Here is a 12,168-nt window from a genome sequence, read left to right on the forward strand (position 1 = left end):
GCTGTCAACATCTATAGCATCTGGTATCTCGTTAGGATGTGGTTCTAGCATACATTGAAAGGTGTGTGAGACTTACGAGAGCAACACCGCCAGCAACGATGAGTCCAAGGGCTGAGCCGCCGAGGTTTGAGGCTCCGCCAGTGAAGGGGAGAGTAGAGGTTGGTCTGGCTCCAGTAGGTTGAGCAGCGCCGGTGCCGGTAGGGTAGTAAGCGGAAGATGTGGCAGTTCCGTTCATGGGAACGTATGTGGCAGTTGTGGTGGCGGCGAGCGCAGCGACGATGGACATGATGGAGAATTGCATCTTGATTATGGTTGTGTGAAGGGTTGCTGTTGAGACGGGTATGGGTTGAAGGTTTGGATAGCGACGATGGACTTTGATAGTAGACTAGAGGAGATGTTTGTTGGATGACAGTAGAGCGTACCACAGCCGTGTTTATATCATCCACGCCTCTGTCCATAATTACACCAGCTGCCAGCGCCTTCTAGCCATCTCCACAAGCCTACGTACACCGGCCGCAAACAAATCCACATCCCAGCCCTCCGTCACCCAGCCTTACAAAGCCCCTTGGATCCATCGTAACGGGCGATGAGCCAGTAGCACGAGCCTGGACGCAGGGTCACCCAGCCGACGGAGAGGGCGTTAGCTGTCAAAAGGCTGGGTGTTGCGCAATTCGGCGGGTCCGCGTGGCATGAAAGCAGGCTGGAGCGCTATTTTTGGCTGCGCCCCAGCCACACCCATCTCAGATCGCGGCTCTGCGGGTTTCGCCTCGTCACTTCTCACTCTTCTCATTCGTCGCCGTTTGACAATGGCCGACAATGTGTCGATGAGAATTTTCTTCTTCGTGGGCGAAGTCTGTTGGCGTCATTACTACCTAGGCAGCAATTGAAAGTGCGTCGAGTTGCGAGGTTACGGCGCCGCCGTTGCGTAGTACCCAGGCAGCCGCCCCATTCCGAACGCAACGGTGACTCTGGGACCACTTCACCACCAAGATCTCCATCGAGGTGCCAATGCCGGTACGTTTCGCAAGAGACTTTGCTAAGCACGATTGCGCAAACTGTTGGTTCTACTTCATTGGATTACCTACGTGCACCACCTGGGCCGCGTCCACTGCTCATGTCCGCTCCCTGCAACGCCCTGGACCTAACGGTCGAGAATCCTTGAATGTTCGAAATACTTCCGAAGAGCTATATAATTGGCAAATATGAGCCTCGCGCTGGTTTACATTGCGTACGCAAAGGTAAATTGGGCCCCACATGGAAAGGAGAAGGTGCAGATTGAGGCAATTTCAAACCACTCTTTCCGCCCCAATCTACCGGAGATGACGCAGACTGGCGATATTTTGTTTACTGCTGCAACTCTACTGTGCAGCATGTATCTGCTTTGTTTACCTCAATTTGGCCAGCTCCTCGATGCTCTGATCGTACCGGTGTTGCACCGCAATATCCCATACAGCATCCCAATCTGCACACTGATGAGATGTACCCCAACCGTTGAATCCAAATTCGTTGGGCACAACAGAATGCTCCAAAGACAAATCCCCTGCGCACATGATAGCCTACAGGAGCAGTGTTAGCAATCATATCCCTCCCTGGAAGATGACGATGCAGATAGTCTCACCTGGCGAAGATAGTCGAAGCAATGGTTCACATGCGACTCTGGCGAGAAGGTCGCTCTCTTACGTATTCCAGTAGCAGTTTCATTGAGGAAACCTTCCAGTATGCCGAGTCGCACTCGAACGGAGTCCTATGATCGTCAGCCACCAGTCGTGGCAGTAGCTGCGCAATACTGACCAGGCAGTGTAGCTGATGGAACATGGACATCGAATAGACTTCTGAGCCAGAGACATTTCGATTCTTGTAGCTCGACGGTAGCTGGTAGCTCGACGGATCAGCTACAGAGATGATGCCATCGTCAACTGTGGGATACCAGTCAGTCCTTGCTGTCGGATCTCACACCGGGGTAATAATACTGGGCATGAGAGCTGCCCATGCGGGCTCTCCCGCATCTTTGGCCGTATAGTGGAACTTTGGATCCACATCAAAAGTAACGATGCGGGATGGCACTGGATACCGTTGTCAGAATAGCTTCTCATCAAACCTCTGTTTGCTGCGACACATACCTGGCGGGAATGGCAACAAATTCACCACATGGTTACCGTAGATCGAGTGCCTCTGCCCCAGAAACCAAGCCAGGCTACCGAAAGTCGCCATCCAGAGAACGAGGGAAGCACCGAAGAGGTTCCTATACGAGAAATACTGAGCGAGAGTGTGCGGCGGCAACTCTGTTTTCTCGTATGGACTCTCAAGGGAGAGATCGTCCGATAGACGAGCGTAAGCCATCACTGTCTTTTCTGTTGACTTCCCAACCCCAATCTCAGTTATCCAGTCTCGAAGTTCAAAAGTGTCGTTCTAGTTCTTCTGATGCGCTGTGCGCCTTTTCGCTACCACAATCTCGCAACTAGACCCCTCTTCAGCTTTTTGGCTCCCGCGCTTCACCAATACATCATAACTCTGATCGTGTCAACATATTTACTGCGCACGTACGTTAGTGGTGGTCGTGTGTAAGCTGACACACACCTGACGGCTTCTTTCTCCGCAACCCGCCGCAAGCTAACGCACCTCTGTACAGCAACCTTCCTAATCAGCATAACCTTCTTCCTTGGATACGGTAGACGTGCAGTAAAATGCCATCAGCAATGGTCACGAGCAGTTGTACCCGCCAACCCCAGCTTGCGAGCGGCCCGTACCTTCTGCTTTGCTCGGACTTTAGGCTATATTGATGCTGACTATGGGTGTGATGCGTCGTACTACTGCTTGAAACAGTAAAGTTGAGATGGTGGGGGAGGGTGTCAGTTATCAACTCTTGCTCGTGGCGTTGGCTAGGTTCAATCGAGGTGGTGATAGTTAATGATGGGCGCAGGCGCCACTTTTAGTTGTTGACATCTTTTGCTCCAAGAGTTGTATTCTTTCAGAGATGCTAGACATCTGCTGGGCTTTGTTGTGTATAGTCATGGCTTGTACCTGGATACGTGGGCGAAGTTCTCGGTACATAATTTGCCTACTGAGTTACGAAGAGAAGAGAGACTGGAAAGTAGTGGCGGTAAGATGAATGCTAGTTGGTCATTAATATACGCCTTAGTATGGTAGTCCTGCGGAGAAGAATATCGAGCACTAGTCAGTATCACATTTCGCTACCAAGATACAACGCGTCCAAGTAGTCATTGTGAGAAGGCAATCGCGTATAAGCTAAGCTTGGAAAGCTTGGTTGATTCAAGTCTGACGCTCACTTGCATATCCATACTCTTAGCTGCGTAAATTCGGTGTTGGCTTACGGCCGAGACTACGACTTCATTCGACGATCCGTGTCGACGAGCGAAAGGCCGAGTGCTCTTTCTGCAAGCTCTACTGCGATGAGCTTCTCGTAAAGGCAGCCACAGCAAGCTAAAGAGAGGGGGTTGACGCGTTGCATGGAGATGGTGGGTAGGCAGTGGACTCTACCAGCAGTGTGTGTGCATCTCTGCCTCTATTCGGGAAATGCTACTCTACTCCGGTCTGAGATGGACTCACCAACGACCCGAAAGCTCTTCGTGTGTATGCAGAAAGACCACAAGTCTATATGCAGCGTCAGCAGATGAACACTTCGTCGGCATCGCGGTCCGTTTTGGAGGAGCTGCACGCTCAGTACGACGACTACGTAGATTTCGATCAGCTTCAGCATCTATATAAGCAGTAGGTGATGGCATCTAGCTCGTTAACAAGCTCGCAGTTTTACTCACAAACTTACCCACTTCCCATCGTCTTCCTCAAAACACATACATCAACACCATGCAGCTCACCACTCTCGCTCTCCCCCTCATCGCCCTCCTGTCTTTCGGAAGCGCTGCTCCCAGTGAGCTTCGCGACCGCAGTCCCGCTCCAGTCTCGAACCTCATCCAGTACCCCGCTGACCACAGCATCGATATGGTCAAGCGCGCCCATCTGGAGGCTCGATGCGACGTTAGTTGCCCTTGCAGCTGGTGCGGCATGACTATCTGCTGCGAGTGTACCTGCTAGACATCGATGGATTAATGGCCTGGGTAAGTTCTCTGTCAGTGATTGAGCATCCAAGTTGGACTAAGGCTTCGTTCGTCTATAGGCGGTATGACTGCTCAAGTCCTGCCCCTGATGAAATTGGATGAAGATCATTGCAGATTACGAGAGGCCGGTCACTCGTTTACATAAATTTGGCAATTCAGTGGTTCAAGACCTCATGTGTACTCTTTACATGATCAATGCGTGTGCTTGCAATGCTCGTCTGTCCCTGTCTGGCAAAGCGAATGCGAAATCTTTGGATGTCACCTGGATGCTCCCTCAAAGGCGTATAGCCACGTCAGATGCCAGATGCCAGGAGCCATGAGTATGGTTCGGCGGATGTGTCCTCAAGACCTGTGCTTGTTCGATCACGCATGCAGCCCACTGTAACGGGATGACAGCAAATCCCCGAGCTATGTGATGACAGGTATCGGCACATACCTCAACGAGAGCCTGGCAATGCGACAATTGATCTTGCCCACTGGGACAGGAAGGTGCATGAACACATCAGCCTTGGCTCGTCGAGACGCCCTGGCAGGGTCTCGCTGGCAGAAATTTTCCGCGTTGACGCCTCATCCATCCTATCCGCAGCAGCACGTGACACCTGCCTTCACCGATCAAGCAGGAATGGAGAAGACGCGATTAAGCTCAGAATCCAAACGTCTAGCGTCCGTCTATGCGCAGCCGATGACGTCGGTTGTGGTATTACACGTGGTGTGGTGCGGCGCAGAAGCCGGGAGAAGTCGTGCGGTCCCACGTCTCTGCAGGAATCGCGCATGAGGAACCAAGTCGACAGCTACATGTCCGACTTGCATATCCTTGTAAGGCGCGTATTGTGGGCCTCCCGAGGATTCTCCAAGGTTTGCATTGCTGTATGCACGTGCATTGTGGCGTCGATTGGGCTAGCGCAATATAATCTGTACGACACGTCACTCTGACAGTCATCAACAGCCACCACTTCCAGCAGTTCGGAAGCGTTCCATGAACAACACAACGACTGCCAGCGCAGAGCAGATGAAGATTGAGGGTGTGCTAACCCCGCCTTGAGCCTCGTGTTGTAGATCAACTCAGCTGCGCCTTCCGCTTCAAGCGCGCAGAAGCGAATACCGAACAAGTGCCGTGTTGAAGAGTTGGCTAGCGTTCAGCGTGTCGGAGGGTTTGCGAGTACACCAAACCCATGGCCATAGCACGAACATCCAGGAACCGGACAGCCTGCAGAAGTGTGATGTGATATGGGCTGCATTCGATGCACGAACCTGGTGATCCTAGGGCTGAGCGGTTCACGCCAGGAACACATTCATTGATATTGACACGCCGTTCTAGGCAATCGCATATGCCACCTCACCTCACTCATGTGGGTCCAGTTGGAGCCATGAGCTACCCTAATCCCACGTTCTTTCGCTTAACGTTGCATTGCTGCGTATGCGACCTTTGCAGCTTCAGCACGCGGAGCATGCTGTCTAAGATGACGCGCTTTGAGATGGCATCTACAGATACGGTACGGAATCGGCACGGCCCTTTATTCATCTAACCGTAAGCGGGCCGAACGCCGATGGAACTATGGGCCAATCTGCGAGACACATCTGGCATTGCATCGGGGCCTTGAGAAACTAGCATGGCAGCATCTCTCGTCGTCCTCCAGCTGCCAGCACATCGCTTGAACCAAGCTTAACAAGGTAGACATACTCACCACCAAAATTTATCCGTACCAGCTCATTGGTCTCTACATCCCAAACTTGTGGTGCCGAAAACACGCAGCAATCCGTCGTAGTGTCTGTACCGGGTTCTGGCGGTTGGAGTTTCTGCCTTGCCGCGTTCTCTTCTCGCTACCCCCGCAGTTGCTCGCTGAATGATGTTTCTGCCGGCCAATTATGGCGGAAATAGGCCTGCCAACGCAGCATAGTATCAGCTTCATGCTTTGTTCCCAAGCACATATGTGGTACGGCGGCTGCAGGCTGAATCTTTTTGAGATGGCCTTGTGGCAAAAGCGCTGGCCGGCCCTTACAGGATACCGAAAGTGAGGCTCTAATGTTTATGCCGGACTATAAACAGACGAGGAGATATGCTAGAGCGAGTGTTCTTTCCAGCCTTCGCACACGCAGTTGATCCTCCAGATCCCCACTCACGAGTCACTACCCCACACCAAATCCCTCGACAGCATCGCATTTTCATCCTTTCCCCCAAACCCATCTCGCACAATGGCGGCACCAGAGAGTTACGTTCAGAAGCTTCAGCGTGCGCAGACCACTGTCCCTGTGAGGGCCCAGCTAAACTTCCCAGACTACTGCGCCACGAACCAGATCGCCCAACCTCAGTTCCAAGATTACAGCGACCCACGAGGTATGCAGCCGTTCGCTCTACATGTTGCCCCACCATTCTCGACTCTGACTGACTCTCCTATCAGGTATACGGACAGCCTGGTCCAGCAGTGTCTTCGTACACGGTCGCGAATACCGAGCCCACCTCTGGCGAGACTACCGCTACCTCGAACAGTCCCGAGAAGAAGCCGCCGAAGTCGCTTGGAAAGCACTCAACTCCGCTCCTCCTCCTACGAGCACCGTGGTCCAGCCGCAATACACCCGTGCCTACACGACATCTCGATAACTCTTCGGTTGCTTTCGCATGATACAACAACAAGACTCAGGGGTAAAGGGCACTTCGGGCTGCGCACTCGTCAGGAGGCCACCCCCTGAAGGCTCTGTTGCTCAGACGCACTGTCACTATGTGCTTACCACACATGTTGTCTCTCGACCGAATTTTGCTGCGACCTATCTTCTTCTGATAGCTGGTTCTATACCCTTTTCTCTTTTGCGCTAGGTCTCTACCCTTCTTCAGCAACATCAACCCGTCGCGGTGTGTACTTGATTGTACCACACTGTGTACGGTATGGTTTCTGACCGCCCCGTTCCTTGTTCGGTCTTATACTGTATCTTATTTCGTTGGAGGTTTTTTTGTCATTTTAGCAAGCGATAAATCGGGGCTTGGGCTATCTGGTTGTTGAGCATCGCCGTCAAACTGCCATTCTCACAACCTCCCTTCCCCCTTTCTAGGAACGTATGTAACTACGCACCATCATTCAGCAGCCGTATTCCACTAAATTCACACTGTATCACAAAAAGAGCTCACATGTGTCTGCTTGTTGCTAACTGGAGAATGTGCCTCGAGTAGCTTCAGGCACACACATTGGGACCCTCACTGCCTACTTCGGAGGCGATACAAACAGGTTTTATGTACTTTAAAAAGACCGAATAGTGCCATGAGTCATGCTCTTTGCTTTCTGCTGTGGAACTTCCGCTTGGGTAGTGTATCAGAGCAATCTCTGTGCTACGACACCAGCTTCAAACAAGCTAAATATTGCTCGAACACTTGAAGTAGACACGATGCAGGCTGCATGCCATGAGCACCGAAACATATAACGCCAATAGTTCTAACAGCTGCCTAACCCCTAGAAACTACACGTCTATCGAAAATGTTCAGACTAGTATAGCATCATTCAGCTTTAGTTGTTGCTATATGAGTATATGTCAACCTCATCAGAAAGTTACATAGATATCGGTCAGTACCGCGTGTATGCTATCACTTGACTTTCAAGAAATTACTGCACGGGAAGTCAACACTGTTGATGCCTCATTCTGAATCAAATTACCGCATGTCCTTTTCAAGTACGTTGCCATCTTGTCGCTAAACGTACACAGGATGGTACAATCTGCGTTATCATGTGTACGCCACTGTTCCTGACGCCTTTCGAACTCATCGTCGGAGACTAGCCCAGCGAGGACACAGCTTACACGTACGAGAGTACGAAGGGCTATAGTGAAGGCTCTGCGACGCTGCATAGCTATCTCTTCAGCTTACAGCACGCGATAAGTACCAACGAGCAAAAGGTAATACGAACAAGACAAGCGCAAACTTGACAGAAAGCAGTTCTTGAACAATTGCTAAGCCTTGGCATATCACTACACCAGCTGGAATACAACCTGGTCCAGCCAGCACATCCCGCGATTTGTACATCTCTTAAAGACTCCAATTGCAGTCAAGATATCAGAAAGGCGACAGATACCTCATTGCCAAATACACTATGCTCAGTAATACACCCAGCCTTAAGCGTAGGGATATCCACGGAACCCCGACATTCCAAGCGCCAGGCCACACAATGCGACACATGCTCAGTCTGATCCCCTCCGCAGCATTCATGCCAACCATTACCCATCTTGGCATACCCCAAAAACCCCATTGGCCGACACCGCCATCTTCTAACGGACCGGAAACCTGAGATGTGTTAAGGCATTTCGAGGCAAGAACATTGCGTAGTGGCTGAGCAGTGGGGTGGGGTGAGGCTGAAGTGCGCTAATAGGTTCGCTTACGACGCTTTCCTCCTTCTCCTTACACCTTTTCTCCACATGTATCACGGAACGGGAGAACGCATAATGTTCGCTGTGTTTTGCGTTTCCAAACTACGTGCGTGGTGATCGTCTGCACCGCGCCATTTGTAGGCTAAAAGTAGATGCGAAACGTGCGTGTTGGTAACATGGCTTTTACGCGAGGCGTAAGGAATGCTATGCTGCCTCGTCGCCATACGGACGTGATTGCCTGTTGGGGCATTGGTGAGGGGGCAGTGACATCTGCGAGTTTCGAGTTGGCGCCCGTACTTGCTCATGTGAAGGGTAGGATCAGCTTTTGCGGTGTTGAGGTGGACATATATATGGAGCGTCTCCCAGATACTGACTATCATCATCGATACTGAGGCAATTGGCATCTCTATCTCACAAACAATACATAATCATACTTCCCGGCGAAGATTCTGATACATCAATCTAATAAAACACCCCATCCATCAGAACATCAACACCAATATCAACCAACATGGCGCCCATCTTCAAGCTCCTCGCTCTTCTAAACCGTGGGTTCATCCCTCAAAATCAACCTCCTCCCATACTAACCTCCCCAACAGTCTCCCTATATGCAGCAGCCCAAGGCACCCAATTCATCACTGGCGAATGTGCATCAGACGCCGAGTGCGCCTCCGCGTGCTGCGGCTTCACATCCGGGAAATGCGCCGCACCCTTCGTAGCCAACGAACGAGGTGAAGGCTGCGGCTTCGGCGACGCACAGCCAAACAACAATGCTCTGAACGGCGCAGGTGGAAATGCCAGTGCGGATGCGCAACCAGACGCTGCTGCTCCTGCTCCTGCCGCCCCTCCTGCGGAGAGTAACACTGGAGCTGCGGCCCCGGCGGCAGCAGGCACGCAGTTTATCACTGGAGCGTGCACATCCGATGCTGATTGTGCGTCGGCTTGCTGTGGGTTCAAGAGCGGGACATGTGCCGGTCCAGTCGTGGCGCAGGAAAGAGATGGAGGATGTGGGTTTGGGGACGCGCAACCAAATGATAATGCGGCGAAGGCGTTGCAGGGACGGAGGCTGGGGAGGAGAGGCGCGAAGTACATGTAAGATGCTTGAGAGATGAGGTGTAGTAGTGTGATGACGGAGACGAACATGGTATCGTTTTGGATGTAATCAATCACTGGTCATGTTCAATTCTCGTTCTTTTTTGAACATCGTAATAAAAAATCATTCCATCTACTCTTGTCCGATGAGCACTTGAAATAACCGCCTCTTTCTTTGTAGCAAATGACAAGCTGCATAGCCAACGCGCACCAGACTACACATGTACGTCTGATGAAAACGTTTCCCGCGTGTATGGTAAACATAGCGGGACTAGATCCGAATAATCTGCCCGAATACCCCCGGTTGATACGCGTGTTAATGGGAACTAGGAGTGTACGGTGATGTACGAGGCCAACCGTTGACCTGGTTTTGCATCTCGGTGAGCTGGGCTGCGGGGACCCTTTGCCCTTCCTAAAATAGCCTCGCAATCCAGATGCCAGGTTTGATCAGTCTTTCAACGTTTGTTCTCTGAAGCGTGTAAGACCAAAACTCCCGGTCGATCCGTGGACTTGTAGCACCAAGGGATATGCTTGCATGCATCCCTGTGACTACCGGAGCAAACCCCGCCTAAGTTTGTGAAAGTTTCAGTAATGTCAGCATGTCGTCGCAACAATAACAATGCTCAATCACAGATGCGTGGGTCGAGAAGGGTGTAACGTGTAAAAGCAGCCTCACAACAGAGGCTGGCTCGATTCTCTTCTCATATTGCATACCCAGCCAGGTGTACGCCACTAACATGTCTAACGCCCGTTTATACTCCGGCGCTCCAATGCATATAGAGAATGCAACCCAGTAGGAGAGAGCCCCATGTGTACGCCAAAACACCCCCTCGAGTAATGTAGAAAAGACTCGATGCCGTGCAACACAGAAAAGGTGGCAGAGTGGTTTGCACATTCCCGACAAAAGGGAAAACAATATAACAGATGAAAAGGGATATCGAGAAAGGATGTTTCGAAGCGAAGTATGCCGAAGTCGTGAGTATGGGTCGAAGAGACGTGGTGTGCTTCTGATGGGATGTTAGTATTAATGTGGGATGGAATGGGAGTTGGTAAGAGTGACGTACGGGTGCATTTCTGCAGCGCTGCTACATCTCAAGATGTGGTGTGGCCATTTGGGATCTCCTTGGAGCGGCCGTCGCCAGCCCAGACACCGCCGCCGACAGCCCTTGAGATGCCGACACCGAGGCCAACGGCAGCAGCGACGACGAGGAGAGCGATGACGATCTTAGCCCACAGTCTCTGTTTGCTGGTCATGTTCCGGAAGAAGGCACAGCCGCGCTTGCGCTTGTACGACTTCCGCTTGTCCAGCACAGCCTGCCTCGTGGGCCACATGGTGCACTCCTTGACGCGGCCATCGACCGAGTGCTTGGAGGGCTGCTGTGTGGAGGCGACGGAGAGGGGCACGCCGCCCTCGAGGTCGTGTTCGTGGACGGCGACGCCGAGGTGTGTCTTGCTCTGGAGGGCCGTGTCGTTGAGGGAGTGACGCGTCTCGCGGAGGGCCTCCGGGTGCTTGTAAAAGGCCGAGTATGGGTTGGAGGGGTCGGCCGCCCACTCCTTCTTGGCGAGGTCAGCGTCGGCGGTGGCAGACGACATATTTGAGTCGTGCGAGGGCGGCGAGCGTAGCGGCTGCGAAGGCGGAGGAAGGCTGCTTAATGGGCTGGGGGAGCGCTGGACCGTGGCGCCGAAGGTGACGGGCTCGTGCTTCTCGTTTGCTGCCATTGTGACGTAGGCAAGGAGGGTTTCACGCTGGCAGTGCTGGGGCGTTTGGTGTCTAAGACGTGAAGCGTGGGCTCGTCAGGAGGACCCTTTCAGCGGCAGGCGGGCGACAGCAGCTGCAGTGGCCGGGCCGGGCGGTGGTGCGACAATGGGCAGCGGGGGGTTCGCTTCACGACAGGCGCAGCATGGGGGAGAGGGCAGCGGTGGGTGAGGGTGAAGGCGTCGTTATCGCTTGCCGTGTGGTATCTGGTATCGTGGGAGATATGGCTGCAACGGGAAGGGGGGATCGCCGTCGACGAGGAAGGAGCGGACAGTGCACCAGGGGAGGTCGACCAGCGTGCGTCGGTGCGTTCGCTCGGGATACGGCAGGCAGACAGAAAAGCTAAGCAGCGTCGCGGTGGGAGGAGCAGAGATATGAAGAGTTGTGAAGGCACGCCAGGCCCATGCCGCCTGGTGGACACGGTCTGTGTGAAAGCTGAGAGTTCGGAGCTAGGGTCAATCGTCGGGCCCGCTAGGCCGTTCGCAGCCATGTCCCTGCAACTGCCCACCGGCTCGTCGCTCTGAGTCGAGCGTAGCTGTAAGACGTCCCTGATCTTCATCGCGTTCACTCGCCCATTCGCTTCCAGCAGCTCACGTCCATCATCATTGTTACAGCGCCATGCCTTGCTCTTCCACATCATCACTCCAGCGTCTGTCCCCATCCTCTTCCATACCCCCACCACGTAGATACGCTGTACATACACGCCCCCTTGACGCCGCTGAAGGCCCGCTAGATTGATTGCCGCGTGCCTGGCAGGTCGTCGAGTTACCTCGCAACGGGTTAGCAGCCTCGCAGGTCTAGAGCCGTGCGGCGCGACTGGAGTTTGGCTCATCTTGGCTGTTGATGCGCTAAGCCCCCTCGGGCTAAAGCGCGCATAAAACATACGCTGCATCCAAT

At 52.9% G+C, this 12,168-nt stretch overlaps 3 protein-coding genes across 3 annotated transcripts; 1 reads left to right on the plus strand and 2 right to left on the minus strand.

Annotated features, from left to right (window-relative positions):
• Positions 1–11: 11 nt before the first annotated feature.
• J4E85_005321 (uncharacterized protein) lies at positions 12–301 on the minus strand (the record flags this gene model as incomplete). The annotated part of the gene is made up of 2 exons (XM_051469570.1): positions 12–44; positions 77–301. 2 exons carry the CDS (start codon positions 299–301, stop codon positions 12–14), a joined length of 258 nt encoding a protein of 85 aa, XP_051326401.1.
• A 5,968-nt stretch (positions 302–6,269) lies between these two features.
• On the plus strand, positions 6,270–6,675 carry J4E85_005322 (uncharacterized protein; the record flags this gene model as incomplete). The annotated part of the gene is made up of 3 exons (XM_051469571.1): positions 6,270–6,306; positions 6,352–6,411; positions 6,476–6,675. The coding sequence occupies 3 exons, from the start codon at positions 6,270–6,272 to the stop codon at positions 6,673–6,675; spliced, it is 297 nt and encodes a 98-aa protein (XP_051326402.1).
• A 3,932-nt stretch (positions 6,676–10,607) lies between these two features.
• J4E85_005323 (uncharacterized protein) lies at positions 10,608–11,234 on the minus strand (the record flags this gene model as incomplete). The annotated part of the gene is made up of 1 exon (XM_051469572.1): positions 10,608–11,234. One exon carries the CDS (start codon positions 11,232–11,234, stop codon positions 10,608–10,610), a length of 627 nt encoding a protein of 208 aa, XP_051326403.1.
• Between the last annotated feature and the right edge of the window lie 934 nt (positions 11,235–12,168).

The sequence above is a fragment of the Alternaria conjuncta genome, assembly GCF_024043145.1.
Source record: "Alternaria conjuncta strain BMP 0040 chromosome Unknown scaffold_7, whole genome shotgun sequence".
NCBI classification, from domain to species: Eukaryota; Fungi; Ascomycota; class Dothideomycetes; order Pleosporales; family Pleosporaceae; genus Alternaria; species Alternaria conjuncta.